General features: G+C 37.7%; 6 protein-coding genes across 7 annotated transcripts; 3 read left to right on the top strand and 3 right to left on the bottom strand.

Moving 5' to 3' along the window:
• The first annotated feature begins 1248 nt into the window (after nucleotides 1-1248).
• On the top strand, nucleotides 1249-3206 carry LOC116299886 (calcium homeostasis modulator protein 5). Its single transcript, XM_031708604.2, has one exon. It carries the CDS (start codon nucleotides 1408-1410, stop codon nucleotides 2494-2496), a length of 1089 nt encoding a protein of 362 aa, XP_031564464.1. The 5' UTR covers nucleotides 1249-1407; the 3' UTR covers nucleotides 2497-3206.
• LOC116299906 (endonuclease G, mitochondrial) lies at nucleotides 2799-17960 on the top strand. Of its 2 annotated transcripts, none has more exons than XM_031708641.2 (9): nucleotides 2799-2855; nucleotides 12416-12500; nucleotides 13417-13690; nucleotides 13986-14095; nucleotides 14347-14453; nucleotides 14818-14857; nucleotides 15397-15433; nucleotides 16062-16148; nucleotides 16555-17960. In XM_031708641.2, the coding sequence occupies exons 1-9, from the start codon at nucleotides 2840-2842 to the stop codon at nucleotides 16702-16704; spliced, it is 906 nt and encodes a 301-aa protein (XP_031564501.2). In that variant the 5' UTR covers nucleotides 2799-2839; the 3' UTR covers nucleotides 16705-17960. The 2 variants fall into 2 exon arrangements, with proteins under 2 accessions (XP_031564501.2, XP_088888065.1); XM_089031939.1 differs by having other exon boundaries at nucleotides 14818-14926.
• On the bottom strand, nucleotides 2846-5439 carry LOC116299896 (galanin receptor 2a). Its single transcript, XM_031708615.2, has one exon. The coding sequence runs from the start codon at nucleotides 4802-4804 to the stop codon at nucleotides 3824-3826; it is 981 nt and encodes a 326-aa protein (XP_031564475.1). The 5' UTR covers nucleotides 4805-5439; the 3' UTR covers nucleotides 2846-3823.
• On the top strand, nucleotides 6898-8238 carry LOC116299925 (calcium homeostasis modulator protein 6). Its single transcript, XM_031708654.2, has one exon. The coding sequence runs from the start codon at nucleotides 6932-6934 to the stop codon at nucleotides 7856-7858; it is 927 nt and encodes a 308-aa protein (XP_031564514.1). The 5' UTR covers nucleotides 6898-6931; the 3' UTR covers nucleotides 7859-8238.
• Nucleotides 9114-12283, bottom strand: LOC116299936 (BAG family molecular chaperone regulator 1). Its single transcript, XM_089025773.1, has 6 exons — nucleotides 12238-12283; nucleotides 11720-11845; nucleotides 11150-11257; nucleotides 10520-10623; nucleotides 9802-9909; nucleotides 9114-9730 (listed from the first exon to the last, which is right to left on the bottom strand). Exons 1-6 carry the CDS (start codon nucleotides 12275-12277, stop codon nucleotides 9581-9583), a joined length of 636 nt encoding a protein of 211 aa, XP_088881899.1. The 5' UTR covers nucleotides 12278-12283; the 3' UTR covers nucleotides 9114-9580.
• Nucleotides 17961-17962: 2 nt separating the features above from the next.
• Nucleotides 17963-21838, bottom strand: LOC116299874 (uncharacterized). Its single transcript, XM_031708594.2, has 4 exons — nucleotides 21671-21838; nucleotides 20151-20319; nucleotides 19846-20069; nucleotides 17963-19613 (listed from the first exon to the last, which is right to left on the bottom strand). The coding sequence occupies exons 1-4, from the start codon at nucleotides 21743-21745 to the stop codon at nucleotides 18912-18914; spliced, it is 1170 nt and encodes a 389-aa protein (XP_031564454.2). The 5' UTR covers nucleotides 21746-21838; the 3' UTR covers nucleotides 17963-18911.
• Nucleotides 21839-22132: the final 294 nt, after the last annotated feature.

Here is a 22132-nt window from a genome sequence, read left to right as displayed (position 1 = left end):
AGGTTTTTTAAACCGGTTTTAATTTTGCTGAATGAGGAAAACAAAGTTTCAAAATTGCCGCCATTTTCGTTGTCAAGGAAGAGAAGCAGCTTAGCAACGCGATTTGGCCGCGCGCGCGCCTGGAACCTAATGTCGTAATTCAAACAGCCGTGGACCATGTTGGCGGTCATTAGACTCTTTTATTTCATCCAAATCCAACATGGCGGCCATGTCTTTTGTCGGTTACAAGTGATGCCAAAAACGACCCGTCAATATTGCTATTACGTCATCCATCTGTTTGACGTCATTAAGACTAAGAAAATCTTTTAACCTTATTTAGATACAAAACATGATAACACTAGCAACCAAAAGCGAAATAAAACCGCATGTTCAGTTTGTTTCATCGTGAAATCGAAACGTGCACTGGATCTCGGAGTGGAACGTAAAAATGGAATCTATGAACGAAAACTAAGGTTAGAATTGTGTTTCAAGCGTATAATAAAAGTTCTATTAATTATTTATCTTGTTTTATTAATCGTTATCAATATATTCCAATATTTATACACATCCGTGTCTCCCAGCCCCCCTCCTGCCTCAAGAAACCATAGCGAAGAAGGCGTTGAAGAAGGAGATGTATATCTGTAGATGTTTTGAAACTATATTTCAAAGTACGAATTGGTCTTTCTTCCCCATCCATAGAACCTTATTAACTTGCTTACCATACTTACTCAACCCCACCCCTCCCCCCAATAATACTCTTTGTGAGTCGTTCGTATCGTTGTTAGTCTTTTAATCTGTTTCAGTAGTATGATAGATAAAAGCTTCCTTCAGAAAGTGATAAAAGATAGAGCTGGAGATCTACTGAATCTAACCATCACCTACCTACCCCTCCCCTCCCCGTCCATATTTACTACATCCCACTATGCTACTCTTTATTGCTGGCTTTCACTCAGCTGATAAAAGTTTTTGAATCTCATTATCTGCTTCACATGGTGGCCAAACACTACCCACTAAGTGCTGTCAGCCAGAAAGAATTGTATTGATAACTTGCGATTCAGCTGCTGAACATTCCGCACCAGACGAAATTACATCCCCACTAGTGCAACTCGACAATTCGTTATTCGATCCTGTTGTTACACGTCATTTCTATGAATTTCACTCAGTGCTTTGTATAGTGAGGAGTCCCCCCATACTACTTTTTATTCTTTCATATCGATACAGCATTTCTAAGAGTTTCAGTACTCTTAAACCAAAAAAGGCTTTCTACAGGAAGTGATAAAATGAAAGACGAAACAGAATCAATATTTCTTTAAGCGATACAAATCTACAACTGACTTTCAGTAAATATAGAAATAGAGAGGAAAAAAATATTAAGTCCACCCACGCATGGTGTAATTCAAATCGCAAATAACAACTTAGCCGATCAACATGAACACTCTTCTAACTCAAGGAGCCGTGTTTTTCCAAGACTCAAAGAATGCAGTTATTTTTTCTTCGCTTATCGTTTTTACTTTGGTTATAGAAGAAGTTTTCGAGGCTGTTGTTTTCCGATGTCCGTGCGAGAATCACCTCGCCTATGGTTTGCTTTTTCTACTCGGTCCGACCTTCGTTCTGTTAGTGGCGGGAATTCTTCTCAACCCTAATACATGGTGGCTGTGTAATGTCCGAAGGTTCAAACACCAACACGACGACGCTGATCAGAATTGTCCTTGCAAGAAAAGTAAACAGCGTTTCTGCCGAGTTCTAGTTTTGGTCATCGATATATTATCCAAAGCGCTTATTTCTCCGACTTTATGGCTCATCTTATCCTTCCTACAGAAGACTTTCTTTATTTGCGCAGTGTTTGGGCCTCGAATAAAGACCCGAAATCTTGAGGACACTGTTGTAAATGTGACGGGTTGCGGGAATTTTAAACCAAGATCTTTAAACGAAGAGGCCGAGTTGATGGCGAAGTCGCAGACTATAGGTCTAGTACTTTCACTAAGTGCAACCTTTGTTACATTGTGCGCCTTCATTGGCAAGTGCTTTTTTTATAGATCAAAGATATCGCTTCCTAATGAGAAGTTTTACATGCGCGTTGAGGCCATGGAGGCGGCGAAAGAGTTCAACAAGAGAGCCAAGCAGGAAGCCCAAAAACAGGGCAAAAAAGCAGTTGAGGAAGTATTCCAGGAAATGGAAAATGACCAGAATAATTACTTATTATTGATATCCAAAGCAGCGCGGAAACTCGACAAAAAATACTCGAATTATTATAGTTCTCTGCAAATTAAAAAAGAACCACGTCATACTACCGAAGACCAAAACGAGAATGTCATACCCCGTGGTGTTCACTGCAGTTTTAAGGACGATTATTGCCGAAATACCTTCTTCGTCGTTGACGGGAAAATCAATACAACAGGAAGGAAAGCCGAAATACGAGCCACAATCGAATCCGGCGATAAAGAAGCAAGAAGAACACACACACAGTCAGGTATAGCGAGGGTTTGCTTGAGAAGGGCAAAATCGTCTGTGAAATGAAAACATCTGTTTGAAGAAAAATGAGGCGGAGAATCAAGGAGGGAGAGAAACTAAAATCCAAGGATTACTAGCCAATAAGCCTCTTTACCTTGGGTGTTATGGTTTCTCATTTCAGACCACGTGTCATTACCTAGAGTATCATTTCTTTGTTTAACGGTTACGCATGAGAAGTCACATGAATATGGATACAACTCAAACAAAGAATCTTATTCCCGAGAGAATGACTCGTGGTCTGAAATAGGGAAACATTTCACCCAAAGTAAAAGAATGATACTCAAGGGAATGACTCGTGGTCTGAAATAGGGAAACATTACACCCGAAGTAAAAAATAATACTCAAGGGAATGACATTACACTCAAGTAAGTGGTCTATTATGTAAATAAGATATTTATCATACAATCTTTTTCGCTTTAACCATCTTTTTAAGTACAAGATATACAGTTATACATATTACTAAAAGATAAGATTTGTTTTGATTTAATCAAATGGGCGTGTTTTTTTTTTTGTTGTTGTTGTTGTACTTAGGTCAATAGTTAGTTTCAAGCCCATAATGCATTTTGATCGCAGTGGTATTTCATAAAGTCCCGCGTCTGACAACTAATTAAGTGAAGTGCTGTATATTACAGCTTACGTGAAATAATAATCTTTAATGTGATAAAATTAAGAAATTTAGCGTTCTATAGAAACAAAAAAAAAAAAAAACCAAAGAATAATAAAAATAATTAAACCGAAAGTTACTATATCACATATCTTTAGTGCCAGTAGAATGCGATAATGATTAATGATGGCGCTTCTTTCATTAGGAAAGAAATGGAAAGTAATTCGAAAGAGAAAGAAGAAAAATAGAAAGGGAAGTGAAGGAAACAAAGGAATTCAGAGAGAAAGAAATGGAAAGGCATCCGAAAGAGAAAGAAGAAAAAAAGAAAGGGAAGGGAAGGAAACAAAAGAATTCAGAGAGAAAGAAATGGAAAGGCATCCGAAAGAGAAAGAAGAAAAAAAGGAAGGGAAGGGAAGGAAACAAAGGAATTCAGAGAGAAAGAAATGGAAAGGAATCCGAAAGAGAAAGAAGAAAAAAAGAAAGGGAAGGGAAGGGAACAAAGGAATTCAGAGAGAAAGAAATGGAAAGGAATCCGAAAGAGAAAGAAGAAAAAAAGAAAGGGAAGGGAAGGGAACAAAGGAATTCAGAGAGAAAGAAGAAATTTTACAAAATCGACGCAAAAAAACAGTCAACTTTGAAAATTTAATTTCCCCTGTTCCCCAAAATAGTTCAAATCTACAGCCTTTTGGTTGGCAAGTTTTGCTGTTCTAGTGTTCATAATGCTTTATGCTAAGACTCGGCAATCTCAGCCTGTCTCACATCGAGACGTAGAACGCCGTTTTCAACGGGTGTAACTTGAATATTCCTTGAATTCAAACCAGATCCTTTACAACAAACACTACAACAGATCATCCGTCTAGCTGCTTGAAGTGTCGCCTCGTTATAAAATGTATAAATAACAGGGCTAATAGCACTATACAAGAATACAAATAACGAAGCATAGAGTTTAAGTAACTCCACGATATACCGCCGCTCGAATCCCAAACACCACCAAATCGTCTCAACAGTATGTGGAACCCAACATAACAAGAACAAGATTGTTACGGTTATCGAAAGTTTGGTTAACTTACGCCGGGACTTGAGCAACGCGATATCTGTTCTTTGAGAATCTTGGTTGGAAAACCACAGCCGATGAACTAGGCGGCCGTAAACTACAAATGTAACGATGATGGGAATTAAGAACACCAGAACAAGATGAATTATTTCGGATACCAACTCGATTGTTCGTCGAACTGTCATTAGATCTCGTTGGCATAATCTGGATCCATGTTCAGAGAAGACTGTAATGAACTTTGGAGTTGAGAAGAAGCCCGCTATAAACCAAGAAATTATGGTAATGATGAGTGCATTCCGAGTTGTAGAATGTTGACGATAATAGAACGGCTTGAAGATAGCAAAGTACTTATCCAAGGCAATGACTGTAATGGTAGAAGTGATGATAAAAGCGTTCAAGTAAAAGTAACTATCGTAGATGCTGCAATACCAGTTTGAACTGATATCGGTGTTCAGAACTAAAAACATTACAGACACTCCAATAATAGCCACGAATAGCAAGTTAGATGCTGCACCATTGATGATGTAGATTATAGACGGCTTGCGGCGAAGTGATTTAGATCTTAGAATTATTACCAGCACAAAGAGGTTGCCTATGAAGCTAACCAAGAGTAAAAACCATAAGAATGGAATAAAGAACAATACCTCGACTTTCATTCTGGTTACCAAATGAGCGAATTGGTACGGAAGAGAAAAGAAGCGACTTTTCAATGACGTGAAACACGAACAAACGAAAGCAATTGAAAGGGAAAATCAAACCCTCGAACGAAAGTCGTTTATCCGATGACTCAAACTACATCTTTTGTGTCCACTAAAGTCTTACCAAACTTTAAGAAAATTGCCTTGTTAGATGAGGAGAGCTAGTGAGAGAACAGTGACCTTGGAGAGTAATTAAAGCTTTTCTAGGTATTCATCCAAACTTGCGAACGCCTGGAATAACGAACCTGAATACCACATTCATCGCATTGAGCAGTCGTAAAATGAAAATCTGCATTTTTTAAAAAATTCATAAAACATGTGAAATTAAATTAATTTGGTAACTACTTACTAAAACCTAATTTTAATGAATTAAATTTAGCCTTCTTTTGCTTGTAAAAATTACTTCAACTGCTATAAAATATCTTTTGTTTATGCAAGTGTGTTTTCTGAAGATTTAAGATGAATAAATATATATATTATATATAAACATTACTAAGCAACCAAAAGACATGTTGGAAATCTTCTCCAGCTTCCAAATAAAAGTCATTAATCGTATATTGTTTGCGATAATTCGGTTTAATCATATTTCTGCTCGAACAAATTAGTTATAATTGGAATTTTGATAGTTTTGAGGAGATTTAATGGACAACTTTTTTTTTTTTTTAAATAAAATGAAAAAATGGCATTCTTAAATTAGTCCAAAAACTACCAGTGATAATCCTAGTCGAACTTTTTAAAGGAAAGCCTGAAAACTATTTAGTAAACAAACGATAAATAATAGAAACAAAACAAAACAAAAAAAAGTTGAAATACTATGTCCGCTTCGATGAAGCTTTTTAAAAAAATCTTTATTTTTTTTTCGGTAGAAGAAGAAATGCTCTGCGATGGAAAATATGAAAGTTGCAAATATTTTTTGTTGTTGTAGTTCATCTGAACTCTGCTATAAAGTCAAACTTCTATATTACACTTTCTTCATGTTTGTATACGTGTGTAAATTATCATCAAAAATATGCCAATCAACAAGAAAATGCAGTGAGACCTGGCTTAACTCTTTACCTCGGTAAATGAAAACAGAATAGAAATTAGCGAATATAATTTATTTTTGAGATATTTTTCGATAGGATACTAAAAAGAATTTTTTTTAAATTTGACTTTTGGTTTTGAGGGAAATCCTTTTAAATTTCAAACAATCGAAAAAATTGAAAAATTGAATCCCGGAAGAATGAAAATCAGTTTAAGGTCAAAAAACCTTAAAAAAAATAGAAACTACTTCCGGTGTAAATTTGCATTTTCTTAGAGAATAGTTAGAGAATAGTTAAAAGGATCGCCCGAAGCGAATGTTGTCGAATACGCCCTATATACAAACGCAAATCGGTTTAAAATCTTAAGATTAAGACAGCCTATCAAGGAATCATATACTAATTCCGTGTTTTACATGATTGCAGTGTAGAAAGTTAGGAACAAAGTTATGAATTTATCTGAAAATTAATCAACGTATGGTTTGTTGTCGAAATATGACTACGAAGACTGGGATTTTGCTTCATAACATTATCATCATCATTATCATCATCATCATCCTTACTATTATCATTATGACATCGCTATTTTTATCATTAGAGAGTTTTAGATTGACTTTTTTTTCTCCTCACAAACGGCAAACGTGACTACGTTTTCATAGTTTTCCTTTATTTTACTTTACCTTTTACAAACCTTCTCACCAAGCGCAAATACTCTTTTGTTTTTCTACTACTTGGACTTTTTTTTGCGATTCCTTTTCAGTAATTTAAAACAATTTTTTACTGGTCAACTGACCTTTCACGTTTGCCGTAAACGAGTTAAAATTAATTAAATTTTCCCGCCACTGATTTCGGGTCTTTCTTCACTGGTGTCTTCCCAAAGCGCGGGGAAACCCCAAGAAGTGATACTTCCGCATAACTTGAAGGCTTTACTTTCGAAACAAGACACTCCTTCGTCTAAATAAAGGATTATGATAAATACAATAATTTCGCTTTCATCTTGAAGAGAATTAAATTTCAAAACATCTTTAAACTATCTTCAAAACGCGTAGAACTCGAAGCGTAAAACATGGCTATTAAATTTGTCTCTCGTCTTACAACCCTGCTCAAAAGTTCCTTCAAGACTTCAGGCTCTACATTGAAAAATATCTTAGTTTTAGTTCTTGTTTTCGGGTTGGAGAGAATCTTCGAAAAAGATATTTTCAAGTGTCCGAGAAGGAAATACTTCCTCTACGGTTCGCTCTTCCTCTTCTGTCCTGCAGTTTGCCTGTTTAGCTTGACTCTTCTTCTCAACACAAAGTTCTGGGAGGTCTTAACCGGCTGTCATTTGAATAGATTCCGACCTCGTTGGGTATTACGTCGCGCCTCTAGCATCACAGTGCAAGCGATTCTCCCGGCTGGCGTTTGGATTGTTGTTGCTTTGGTTCAGACAAATTACTACGTGTGTGCTCGCCTTGGTCCAAAGGAAGCCGCTCTTCGAAACGCTATAACGAATGCCAATGGCACCCTCAGTTCTAAAGAAATAAAACTTCGAATTGAAAATTTATTTAGCGAGGCTGAAACAGAATCGCATATCATTGCTTGGATTTTATTCGTATCTATTATCACCTTGGCATTTTTTGCTGTTTGTATTAGAAGATGCTGGTTCCGCAGAGCTGATGGAGATCTCCTCGAGATGGAAGAATACGATGAATTAGAAGCAAAGGCGGCTGTTGAATATTTGACAGAAAAGATGAAAGAACTCGCCAAGGAAGAAGGGGAAAAATACGTAGAAGATAAATTGAAAGAGAAAGAAGAGAACGAGGGCGAAAGACGCAATTGGGTGAGTGGAGTTCGAGACGAAGTTGCAAGAATGTACCCAAGGATGACCGGCAACCTTAGCGAACCTTACAAAGCCGCGGCAAAAGAAAAAGATATGGAAACGACAATCAAGTATGAAGTCGAGACAAAAACTTTACAAGGGAAAATGAATGGCATTATTGAAAGTGCGTTGTAAAAGAAATAAGATAAAGAAGTGAAACTTGTTAAAGCAAGAATGAACTTAATTTGAACTTGATTGATACCAGTCACTTCCAGTCCATCACGTCCAAAGTTTACAAAGGCAGTCCAAATAAAGTAACGATTGTAGAGATCAACCGTATGGGTTTTATAAAAACTATGAAATAAGAAAACAGATAGCTTAAGTTATTTTCCTAGCTATTTTTTAACACAGGAAGACCAACAGAGATTTTGAGAAAAAATTCGCGCCAAGTGGTAAATATAACTAATATATAGTTATTCATGATAATTCAGTATATGAAAGTTAAAATATCGAATAATAATAAATTATTTGCCGAGATAATGTTGGAAAAACAGACTTGCCAATAGACAAATTTAGGGTTTCTTTTAATAAAATTTGTAGAAATCCTCTACAAATGTCTACTGGTGATGTGTGAATTATAAAGCATATGCTTCTGTTGTACGAAAGATGGAGTACTATCCAACGGATAAATCCTTATCCAGTGGATAAATCGATCCTGTTATCCAATATATTTATCCACTGGATAAGATTTAACTGTTGGATAGCACTATCCACCCATCGTACAACCGGTTCCAGGCTGTAAAGTGGACTCCTTTTATCAAGAGGGTGTACCCCTCCCTGTGGGTAACATCCTCCTCTTCCTGGAATGTGCCCTCCTCCCTATAGCCAAAACATGCTCCCTTCACATCCCTGAGTTTAAAAACCCCCTTTGTCCAGGAAAGCCAATCATCCCTATGTTTAGGCAACCCTATTACTACAGGAAAAGGCAGCCCCATCCGAAAAGGCCAGCACTCCCTTCTTCCAGAAAACCTACCTACTTCCTATAGATGCTCAACTATCTTTCTATCATCATCATCCTCTATGACTGCGTGGCGCATAGGGCTGACACCAAGGACTTCAAGGACTATCTTGCTATAGAAATACAATAAAGGAAGAGGTTCTTGAGCATTCTACCTCTCCCTCTAGAAAAGTTTCCCATTTCAAGTGTCTCAATTGGCTGCTCACCTGTTTGAGTGAAGATGTTACAAAGAGGTTATATTCTGTTGGTTCAGTACTTCTAATTAATAACTATATAACTATATGTGGTACATGGATAAGTAGACCTACAATGTGCTATAAATCTTGTCCTTTTTGTAGTGCTTCACATCTTGCCCTTTGTGAATCTGCTTCAGTAATAAGATCCTAAAGAAATAAAAATACTATCAAAAAATGAAAAATTGTTAAATAATAGACCTCTTTACCTTGAGCGTAATGTTTTCCCATTACAGACCTTATGTCATTCCCTTGAGAAAACGTTTGTTTGTTTGAGTTGTATCCATATTCATGTGTCTTCTCATGTGCAACCCTTAAACAAAGAAATGGTACTCTAGGGAATGAAACATGGTCTGAAATAGGAAAAATTTTCAAATATAGGTTGAATTAGAGGAAGAAACTGGTCGGAAACAAGGGCAGTGTAGTCTTAGTGAACTAACGTCTCATGTCAAGAGTCTTGGGTTTCATTGCTGGACTCGGCATCATATGTGAGCATAGTTTTTTTAGTACCTTTTTACCTTGATTCAAGAGTTTTTTCCAGGTTCTTTTCCTTTGCGAAAACCCAACATGATAAAATCTATTTGATCTGTGAATTAGCTGTATCCTGACTCTTATCAGTCCAGAGGACGTTACCACTCATTCTTCCCATGCTCCTTTACAAGCGTTTTATCTGGGGTTTTCTCTTTGTACTCCACCATCATTGTAAGGAAGGATGATTCCAACCCCCAACCCCAGAATTGTTTTCTTACAAACCTGTATCCACTTGACCACTGATTTGCGCTTGCCTTTTACTCCCAAGGTCGCAGAACCTAAAGACTTTAACAAATATGAACACTGCATCAAATGAAAGTATATGGTGCAATTTATTAATTGAATTTCTGATTTACCAGAGAATCTAGGGACTCAAGAATCTTCATTAAGTTTTCCTCAATGCCTTGGATTTGCTTTGATATTTTGGTAACTGCTTTCTCGATGAGGTCCTTCTGAAGATGGCCCTAAATATGGGGAAAATATTTATTTCGTTTTCTTATTTATTTATCGTAATATTTAAGCAGTAAGTGCATGTTACAAAGGAGTTTTTTCGATGGGATCCTGCCACCGTGGAAGACCAAAAGTTTCATGTATTAACATATTTCTATGCACTGTCTTGTGCTTCCAAACATACCTTATTTGGTAAAACAAGCCAGCTTTGTATCGAAATGTGTCAGTTTAACATGCAAAAGCCCATGGGGAAATTTGGGAATTATGCACTATGAATAGGAGCTAGCCTGTCAGAATGGCTAAGAACCCATCCACACTATGCCTGATAAATTTGAATCCGAATTTTTATTTATTTGGTTCCATTTCAAAAATTCGTTTTCAGTGAATAATTGTTCGCCGGATTTGCCCGAACTAGTGTGGACGGTAGGCCTAACTGAATGAATACAAATTCGGATTCAAATTTATCCGGCATAGTGTGCACAGGGCCTAAAACACTAATCAACAAAATACAGATAGCCAATACTATACGGATAACCCATGCTCATTCACAAGTATGAAACGTAAGGATACTTCAGCCGAAGTACTTACAATTCACACAGAACTCATTAAAGAATTTTTCTTTACATTTTGAATGCCATCCAGTTCTTCTGTGAATGAGTTGAGTTTCTTCTTGTTTTCATCTGTCTTCTGTTCGGCAGCTCGTAATGCTTTCACCTTGTCATCATCTTCTGGGTATATACAAAAAATAAAGAAATGTTGATAGTTAAATACAGCTATGAAATGGTGTAACAAACAAAAACATTTCTTGCAACATACACTCTGTAGCCTAATTGTTGAAAGTTGAATTTAAATTGAATTTTTTTCTCCAAGGAAAACATGTCACTAGGGACTGTTCTACTTCTACTTTTACTGAGAGGAGGGATGGGGAGTGGTGGAGCTTTATGGGGGGGGGGGGGGGGATTTAAAAAAATCAGGCACAGCACTTTCACAATAAGCAGAATGGAAAATGGGACAACAGAGAGAGGGATGAGTTTCTTGTATGTGTTAACAAGCAAATCCTACCACCCCTTCCCTCCTTGATAAAAAGTGGCCTGCTCCTTACTTATAGTCCCAATTAATCTCTTTCCTGATTAGTGAACCCCCTGGAATCGACCAATAACACTGTAGATTTCTTACACACAGCAAGCAATGAAAGGTATGATTTTAATACTCTGTATAATTACATTGATAAAGAAATCTTGATTGAGATATTGCCTGAAGAGTTTTGACCAACTGGTACCTTTTTTCCTATGAGCATCACTTTTGAGCCTTGTTTAATTCCTAATGCTACCAGAGGTTGGCTTCTATCTTGTAATGATTTACCTGTCGGCATAGTTAATAGATGGTTTCTACGAAATATTGTGATATCCTTATTCTATGGTCTAAAAGTTGGATCAAAAAAAAAAAAAAAAATAGGAAGAAAGAAAGGAAGAAAGGAAGGAAGGAAGGAAGGAAGGAAGGAAGGAAGGAAGGAAGGAAGGAAGGAAGGAAGGAAGGAAGGAAGGAAGGAAGGAAGGAAGGAAGGAAGGAAAAAATAAGCTTCAAGCTTGGGAAATATCTTTTCCCATTTCCGACCACTTCATTCCCTAGAGTATCATTTTTTTGTTTAACGGTTGCACATGAGAAGACACATGAATATGGATACAACTCAAACAAAGAATCTTATTCCCAAGAGAATGACAAGTGGTCTGAAATGGGCAAACATAGCACCCAAGGTAAAGAGGTCTATCATTGTCAATACTTTTTACATACATGTACGTACAGTGCCTATCATGGAAGTCTTACCTTTAAATATAATCTTTTGATGATCTTTGGGTACTTTAGTTAGCTTTTCTGCTATCTCAGCTAATTTCTCTACTGTAGGGTCTTCATCTTTATTTACTGGTAAAGATACTGGGTGTTTAGCTGAATCTACGGTATGAGAGAAAGAAAAGTGATGGGACTGTCAAATAAATATAAAATTTTCGATAGTCTAAACTATCAAGAGTTTTCACGCAATACTTGCAGATACTTTGCGCTTTTCGAAGAACAATTCATACTCTATTTATGATTCTTTTCTTGGGTTGAAAATAAATACATAGACTTTTTCATTTAAAAAAAATTCTCAGAGTTTGAGCTCAGTAGAAAAACTAAAAATTTAAAGTTCTGAAAACGTCCACGGGTTTTTCAACATAAATTACAAATAAATTAATGAAAAAATGAATAAAACACGAAATAAAAATGCACTATTTAAATATACAAGCTAAATAATTATTTAGAGTTTTGGTTTTGGTTTTTAAGGATGCAAAACATCGCACTTTTACCATGAATTAACGTGAATTCTAAAACTTCTCCGTCCGCCATGTTGGATGTATTAATTACTCATGCGTAGAATGAAAGACCACTGACCAGTATATGTTTTACCCATCATGCCTTTCGTTTACCTTGGATATCATTGAAATTTATAACCAAAGTTTATTTGTATTATTAATATTTGTTGAGGTTTTAGGATGAGGAAGTTGATGAGACCTCTACTGGCAGCTTTGTGTGTGAGTGGAGGAGGTATCTTAGGGGTGATGCATGAAAGGTAATATAAATAATACGCCATTTTTATAAAATCATTATATGCAAGCCATGACGTCTGGATTTTTGGCTTCCATCAATAAATAATACTCAGTGAATATTTGATTGACAGATGCCAAAGTCCAACCGTCTCCGATTTAAGCCAATCTTATTGGTAGCATTATTATGTTAATAAGTAGTATTCTTGGGGTGCACATTACATCATAGAGGCCATGTTGGTTGACTATACAAAACAACATATACAACCAAGACGGCAGCTGTTTCTTTGTAAGTTGTTTATATCTCAAGGGATTTTTCAGTCATGTAGTTGCACCCCAAGAATATCTCATACCAATTTAAAAATTATGTACTGTTTAATAAATGAGTAGGAGTGTTTTATCAGGTATAAAAGCACGAGGTGTAGCCGAGTGCTTTTATACCTGATAAAACACGATCTACGAGTTTTTTGAACTGCTTAAATCACTCATGAACAATTTATAAGATTTTGGTTCAACTGGAGCCACCATAAACGTCACGAACATGGATTTTTATACTTCGATAGAGATTTGACGTCACGGGCATGCGCAACCAGATTCAATAGAAGCTCCCACACGTTGGATATTGCGTGCCAAGGCAAAGACAGGCACGTTAGTCAAAGATCATTAGGGTTGACTATGACCTTGATGAAGCTCTATGTCTTCATCTAAACTTGGATGCATACTTCATCCCTGATGAAGTCATCCTCATAGTATTCGAGTGGTCTTTATATAAAGATCACATGTGTCTTTATATAAAGACACATGTGTCTTTATATAAAATCACTTGAATACTAATGAAGAGGACTTTATTGGGTATAAAGGTTCATGCACATGACGTGTATGGTGGCTCCAATTCAACCATAAGCTTATGAATTATTAATGAGTGTTTTAAATGTTTTATAGAGAAGGCTACCGGTTCAGCAGCTACAATCGCAATCGTTTTGGTCAAGTGCTACACGCCAAGGTTGAAGGATATGATGAAACAGATGGGAAGAACAGAAGAAATGTTAGCCCTGGCATACCAGCTGCACAGTCCAAACTGCAAAAAGAAGACTTAGAGAGAAGAAGAAGAGAAATAATGAGATTTGGGTATCCAAGTTTAGATAATATCAAATATAAGGACAATTATGTGTTGTCATATAACAGACGACTGCGGCAAGCCAACTGGGTCTGTGAAGTATGTATTAGTCCTATTAATATTATGAAAATATTTGTCACAAATCACAATCATCTACATGATGTCGGCCATGTTAGATGGCAGTACAATTAAATCCCTTTACTATAGGGAATTGAATTTCTCTATTCTCACATGAAATTATTGTTCCTTTCATCCAAAATGGCCACCATGATACGATCAAGAAAAATCTAGCTCTATAATAATCCATTATTTTTTGTTGTTATTGAGTTGATAAATTGATTCCTTAGAAAGGTTTAATAATTTTATGACAATCATATTTTGTTTGAATTGACAGCATCTTAATAAAGATATCATTAGAAACCAAGAAGCGGATAGAGCCAAGTGTGATTTTGTGCAGGATCATGAAATTCATCCTCTTTTTAGAGCGACAAATGATGATTTCAGGTTTGTCAAGAGTGGGTTATGGCCATATTATTAGCTACAGTAACTATAAAACAATTTAAGCATGCAGTTACAAAAAATATGCAAACATTGAACCCCCACTTCCGTAAACAGTGATTACAGATGTTTGTACCCAAGCTAGACCACAATGCACTATGTTTCCTGTCAGGAAATCAAGCTGCAACTCTATGAATATGCTGCAACTCTATGATTATGTTATATATTAAGATCATAGTATCTCAATCAATCTGCAGGAAAACTGGCTACGACAGAGGACACCTTGCAGCTTCGGCAAATCACAGATTTTCTCAAGATGTAAATTGTCAGACTTTTTTTCTTAGCAACATCAGCCCACAAGTTGGTGAGATAAACAAATGCTTCTTACCCCCTCTACTGTAGGGAAAACTACCCCCTATAGGACATTTGCTCTAATAGCTCACATGACCTTTACCTCTTTATACAAGCAATTGTGTCAAAATAAACAGTACATGTAGAAATGAAAGATAACCTTAATTTTAGGAAAAGGGCAAAGTTTCAGCTCATAAAATTGTCTATGCAAAAATTGAATATGAAATCAATAATTGTTATAAGGATTTGTATGCAAATATTGGCTGGACAGTAGGAGTTCAAGATTGCTTGGTGAATGAGATGAAATAATAGATTGGTTTAAGTTTTTTTCCCCTGTCATTTTTTATAATGATTGTATTCTATGTTATATCATTCAGGATCAGGATTCAATAGAGACGCGTGGCAAAACCTTGAGAAGTATGTCCGTAACCTTCCAACAACCTACAAAAATGTCTTTGTTCTTACTGGGCCATTATTCCTACCCAAGTAAGATGATGATGATGAGGATGATATTTATATAGATCTCTTTTCCATATGGATACGTTCAAAGGCACTTTACAATGATTTATGAATGAGAGATGGTTAGTATGAGGTGTAGGCACTGAGGGTGGTCATTGCCAGGGTTTCTTTACGTCCTCAGTGGTTCTTTTACATCCCTCCGATGTTGGTTAGTAAGTGTGGAGAGATGGGACCGCCATTTAAAGTGGTCATCCAAGCCACTTGAAAGTCTAACCATTTGCAGATGTAATTACAAAGGCAGCACTTTCTCCTCAGTTATTAAGACCCTGAGTGTTGGTCCGGCCGGGACTTGAACCACAACCTCCCGCATGAAAGTCCGATGCTCAACCGAGCCAACCGGTTGGCGGTGAAATGGGAAACAGGATTCTCAAGATTCTCATGTCTTAAAGTTGGGTCTCTTTACCCTTGTTTGAGATCTTTCTTTATGTCGTGTACAGATTTGAACAAGATGGACACTTGTATGTGAAATATAAGGTATGTTCATAGTGATGCAATGACATGGTTTCCCCTTTTTAGTTCACATGTCATTCTCATATATCATTTCTTTGTATAGAAAATAAAAAAATCTACCAGTTTTGTCTGTAATCACAGAGTGGGACAATCACGAAGGGAACCCTGAGAACCATGCTAGGTGAAAGCTCAAGATCGAATTGGAATTTAGAAGTTGGTTTTTGCGGAGGGAGGAAAACCGGAGAACCCGGAAAGCCCTCAAAGCACAGGAGAGAACCAACAAACAAACTCAACTCACATACAACACCGAGCTTGTAGGGACTCGAACCCGGGTCGCATTGGTGAGAGGCAAGCACTCTCACCGCTATGCCACCCATGCTTCCCGAATGGTATAATGGTTGCACATGAGAAGACACATGAAACGAAGAATCTTATTCTCTCCAAAGGAATGATACATGGTATGAAATGGAAAAACAGTAGACTTAAAGGACTATTTCTCTTCTATACATTTCTGTGTAGAATATCCATGTGTTCAAGTAAGGGTCTCAATTGTGGTCCCAATTTTGATTGAGACAGGAGAGTTGGCCTTTAAACCATCATCATCCATCACTATTATGGGACTTAAATGTATTCATTTCTATACTCTTTCCAGGTGATTGGGAAAAACAATGTTGCTGTTCCAACACACTTTTTTAAAGTCATTCTTACAGAGTCATATCAAAACCAATTTGAAATACAGGTAAGTGTATATATATGAGAATATATTGCATACCCCAGCAACCTACAAAGCTGGTTGGAAAAGGAGTGTTGAAACCTTATGTCATGTGCTACTTTACATGAGGTAGATAGGCGAAGATATGAGAATATCTCTTCTCTTCCACTTCCATCACATTCGCTTCCTTATATTCCCTTCTCATCCCATCTCATTCCTCTTCCACCGTGTTCCCTATTTTTCATCTCATTTTCATCATTATCTCTTCTCTCTTTCTTCTGTCTCCTATTTTCCTTTCTTCTTACCCCTCCTATTCTTTTCCCTTTCATTTCCTTCCATCTTGTCTGTTCTCTTGTTCCCATCTCATTTCCCTTCCCTCCCTTCATTCTATTCGAACACCATTACCTAACATTTCTCTTGTTTTTTTTTTCAGTCTTATATTCTTCCTAACAAACCAATCAATGAAAAAATACCATTAAACAATTTCCAAGTTCCACTTGAACGAATTGAAAAAGCATCAGGGCTGTTGATCTTCGAGAAACTTCCAAGGTCAAAGGTCAGGGAAGTAAGGCCTGTTGTTTGAATAATTACAAAAATTAATCAAGTCAGTGAATGTTTATAGAGTCATAGAGTTTAGACTGATGGAGACATTAGAGTTCCTTGGGTCAAAGTTAAATTAGGAAAGACATAATGTGAATTACGAGGGAAATTCTGGGTCAGCGGTCACAGAAGCTAAACTGGGACAAACGGGACGTCCTGTAATCAAAGGTCATCGAGGTTCAAAGTACATGATGAATAACGAGGGAAATCCTTTTGTCAGCGGTCACAAAGGTCGAATTATAGCACCCAGACAAACATTGGACGTTTTGATGTCTAAAGTCATCTAGGTTCAATTAATATAGTGAGTAACACGGAAAATCCTTGGTCAGCGGTCAAAAAAGGCCAAATCATAGGACCCAGATTAGACTGGTGACATTGGACGTCTCGAGGTCATCGAGATCCATCCAGAAAAATCCTTGAGCAGTACCAGCAAGACTGGAGACCAAAGCAGCCCCAAGGCCAAAGATTATTGACATGAGACGGGGGGATAATTTGAGGTCAGAGAAAAATCGAATGGTTGAAGATTGAACGGTAGATCTAACCAGGTGATCTCGTTTTGACAGCCCATCAAAAACCAGCCAATCATCGCGTAGGAAGAAAACTGATCAGGCGGTCCATCGAAAAAAAACATGGCGACCGAAGTCAGAATTTTTTTTTTCCGAATCCTTACTTCCCTAGCTACGTCATGGACTAGCAATACATTAAAAATTCTACCTATTCTTATAACGAATACCTTTGGGTCAAATGGTGCGTTGTGGTTTCAATTCTGTTATGAAATGATCGTGAAATGATAGCTCTTTGTTCGCCGATAAACAACTGAAACTAGGACCGCCTGATCAACTACAATAATCCTTTGCGCGCGTTCCTCCAGATCACCTGGAAAGAGTTAGGATTGCCCCAGGTCAAAGGTCAGAGTACTACACTGATATAAATATAAAAAGCAAATATCTGGTAGATAGGTCCAAATGTTGAAAAAAGAGGAGGCTTTTAGTTGAAAGGTTGCCAATAGTGTTAATATTGATTACGACCCCCGAGCAAGGTCAAAGTTCAAGTCGCGAAAGTTCAAAGGTCAGACTTTTTACATTTGAACATTGCATCTTTATGTTGGTGGTATTCAACAAATGGTTCCTCATGGACTTCCTTTGTCAATATCACCAGCCTTCATTTCATTTAACACTCTTGAAGAAGGATGCAAACCATCATTTCCGGAAGCAATAAAGCACTATATAATGAGCAAAAGATTGGTTTTTAACTGACTTTTAATCAACTTTGAATAATGCCATACATATCGTTTTGTTCAAATGTCTAACAAAAGGAGGCGCGGGTTTTTCAAAATTCGTTCCAACAACCGCTGGACACTGACAACTTGTTTTCAGTGATAGGTCACGTGACAAAGAAAAAGAAAATAATGTGTGTGTGAAGGCTTGTTATAAGCCATTCCGGGGGGGACGTGGTCGAGATGGTATTGCAGTGCATTGTGGGACTGCTTTAGGGGATATAGTTCCAAGATGACGTCCATTTCGTCCCCTAAAAACTGCCCCACAATGCACTGCAGTGCCAACTGAACCCAGTTTTCTCCTCAACCTCGGAGTGGCTAATGAGAATCCTGAGTTAGCGGACCCCTTACTGAATCGGCGTACAACATAAATACAACAAAAACGTGACAAATTCAATCGAAAGAAAGTGTGATTTCTCGTGATCCTCTTATAATCGCATCAAAGATGATTATGAAAGGTGTCTGTTGCCTTGCAAAGTTTAACCTTCACACAGAACCTTGGTTTGCAATCATAGTGTGTTTCGCCTTTCCGAAGTTTAAAGGGAGACTGGTAACGAGCATAAGCAGCAATGCATTATGGGGCTTACTACGGGAAAGCTAAAAATAAAATACATAAATCGATTTTTTCGAAAGCCGCAACTGATATATTTGTTGCCCTCTTTTTTAACGTTTCTGAATGAGACCGGAACGCGCGCCATATTACGTTATCATCCGAGCAACTGCGACGTTATAAAGAAATTAAAACCCTAGCCGCGAGCTCGTTACCATTTTTAAGACTTCGGTAAGGCGAATGAACATGTCATGAGAAATGTACACTGCTTAATTATTAATGATTATGAACGGTTATTATTTTTTCTGGATCCCTTATATCTTTTACAGAGTCTTGAGTAAACACTTCCAAATCTTTCTTTTTTTTATATGCCATTTACATTATTTGAAGTGGTTGGTGATGGTTGTGGAGCATTCGTGGTTGGTGGTGGTGGTGGTGGTGCAGTCGTGGCTGGTTGTGGTGGTGGTGGTGGTGGAGCAGTCGTGGCTGGTGGTGGTGGTGGTGGAGCATTCGTGGTTGGTGGTGGTGGTGGTGGTGGTGGTGCAGTCGTGGCTGGTTGTGGTGGTGGTGGTGGTGGTGGTGGTGGAGCAGTCGTGGCTGCTGGTGGTGGTGGTGGTGGTGGAGCAGTCGTGGCTGGTTGTGGTGGTGGTGGTGGTGGAGCAGTCGTGGTTGGTTGTGGTGGTGGTGATGGTGGTGGAGCATTCGTGGTTGGTCGTGGTGGAGCAGTCGTGGTTGGTTGTGGTGGTGGTGGTAATACGCACGAACAAGTAGATTCATCAATGACAAAGTTTACTTTCTCGCACATATCTCTGATACTCTTCGCACACTGGCATTTGCACGTAGTTGGGTTCCATTCTCGGTACATGGAACACTGTCTGACCGTGTTACACCGGCACCCGCAAAGATACTTATCGAATGTTTGGTAGGAGCTGTCACAATACGAGTCGTTTATGATACACTTACACTGACAGTCTTGGTACTTCTCTGTTACCGGGTTACAGTGGTGGTGTTTGACGATGCACTCTTCTTCGCACTCTGTGTGATTATACATCTTGGCACCAAACTCCTGGTAATGAAGGATTGAAGGATACAAGGTGTTGGTCAACATAGGCTTAGTAGAAGAACATGACGGGAGAAAAAAAACCAGGAATCAAGGGAGAGACCGAACAAGTTCTACCCACGTGTTGCAGAGTTCAGGAATCGAGCCTTAGACCCCATGCCCCTGACCCCATGCAGAAGTATGAGGCACTATCTCTACCGGCGCCATCGTTGATTGTGAAAACGGTTACAATTCCTACCTGATAGTTGGCGAAAGCATCCATGTACATGACAGTTATCAGTTCTTTTCTCTTGACTGTACAATGCTGGAGAGTTGGTAGCCACTGAGATGAGCCCATGCACCGGCTAAGTCTGACGTAAGACGGGAAGGGGTTCGAATGTTTGCGTGTCTCTATCTTCACAGGTACTCTCACTAGTGAACAGAGAGGGCGGTTCACCCAGTTGACTGGTACAATTTTGTTAGCTGGAAAACAATGATAATGATTTGCATTAAAGCGGAATTGATATTTTTTAATCAATCAGTGCTGGTCAGCGGATTACTTACTGACTACGGTTTTGATATTGGCGTTATCAGGTGCCTCGCACTGGTCAGCGGAGTTAGCACTAACAGAAGATGCAGTTCTCTTGTTGGGGTCTGAATTTCTTGTCAGGATGTATTTGACATGATCGATGTGATCTTCAGCATTCTCACTATCCTCAAATTCCCTTGGGATCTGAAAGTGAAAATATGAATAACTCATAAAATTTGACTAAACCACTTTCGATTTAGATAAGATTTAACTTAGTGCCGCAGATCTTAGTGACCATCTATACATAAATAATAGGCCGTTGAGGCATTTACAGATCATATGACCCTGTCTTCTTTGAACGAGCAGTTGTGTCAAAATGATCACCAGAAATGAAAAGAGCCATTCGACAATAGTTAAAAAGACCAAATTTTAGCCCGTAATGTCGATTATAGAAAAAAAAGGTAGTTAAGTTTTTCGGTGCTGACCAAGAGAAGCGCAGGCTCTGAGAACGTGGACGACAAACCTGGTAACTAATGAGTCCGTGCTAATATTCAACATGGCGTACACTGTAAATGCCCTTATTTGAATGTTGCCAAGCAACTTGTGACGTAATTGGTGGCCTGGTAACGTAGTGCCGAGTCGGGGCAGGGAGCTCACGCCGTAGCAATCGAGAGTAACAAGACCATCATCAATTATAACGAAAGGCAAGGAGGAGCTTTAGGGCTGAAGAAGTCTTTCCATCTACGATCTCCGGTTTGAAACCTCCAAAGTCTCAATTTTTTGAAACTCATTTCCTAGAGTACCCGTTTTGATATAAAATTTATCTTCATTCTGAATTAGACACAGTATAGTAATACCATTTATTACTCTGGACTGGTTGTCAGTTGATGTTAAATAATGGGAAGTTTAAGATTACAGTACTTGCGAACTATCTTATTGACTCAGGAATCCTTTGCAAGGACAAACGAGTGTCTCTTCGCCTGGCTTGTCTCTCTTTTTGTCGCGGTCAAACAATATAAATCTTATTCAGCGCCGGCTTTCAGGTGTTACTCTGACAGAAAACACAAAGGAAATCATTGCGAAACTGAATGTTGTTCAGTGCCAGAATGTCAATTCAGCTGAATACACTACTGTAATATTAATTATAAATCTTACGAAATTTCTCTTTTATGCTTCAGGAAGTTGGTCAATGAATCCTCTTCCACGGGACCTTTTTATGTCCTTATTTTACTTAAAATACATAAAATAAAAGCAAGTCGATAATTGTATACATTTTTTTCGACGGATAATTCTCTTGGCACGTCTATTTTGCAAAATTTAGAACCAAACAAGTCTATTGCATATACATATAATACTAAAAAAATTTAGAACCAAACAAGTCTATTATGTATATTTAATACTAAAAAAAACTGAACGTGTCCCTAAGGCTTCACAAAAAGATACTTTAGTGATTCTTTGTCGAAATTCATAATTAAAGCTCAAACTATCGATATCTTAATAATAAAAACAATTGAAAAAGAATGAATAAAGGGCACAATGAAGAGACAATACTTACAATTATTTTTGAAGAGGTTGTCTTGAAATGCAAGAAGACGATGGCAACTAAGGCGAAAACAATAACAGACTTCATTCTGTTTTTCGAGAAAAGTTTTCTGACCCAACTTCAGGACTGAACTGGCAAATTTATTTTCTCCGAAGAAATAATATATTTATTAGAGGAAATAAGGAAAGTTGACTAAACCCAGCCGTCTTTCCATTGGCCAAGACCATCGATGACGTAGTCCTGACGTCACCATGGGCGATATTTTAGCTCGCAATTTTTACAAGAACAAAGTATATCGCTAATCTTCCTTTTGCTTTTAATTTAATACTTTGATAAATGAGTATTAAGACACATTTAGTAACTAAAGTTTTGGTAAATAAACCAAGATGCTTTTAAGGGTCTCTTTTCCCACGTAGTTTACAGAAGAAAAAAATCAGTTCAGTTGACTAGTAAAGGTGTTAAGAAGTTAACTGA

The sequence above is a fragment of the Actinia tenebrosa genome, unplaced genomic scaffold, assembly GCF_029948245.1.
Source record: "Actinia tenebrosa isolate PJP-AT-01 unplaced genomic scaffold, QUT_ActTen_1.0 PGA_scaffold0__85_contigs__length_37466705, whole genome shotgun sequence".
NCBI classification, from domain to species: Eukaryota; Metazoa; Cnidaria; class Anthozoa; order Actiniaria; family Actiniidae; genus Actinia; species Actinia tenebrosa.
This window is presented reverse-complemented; position numbering and strand designations above follow the sequence as displayed.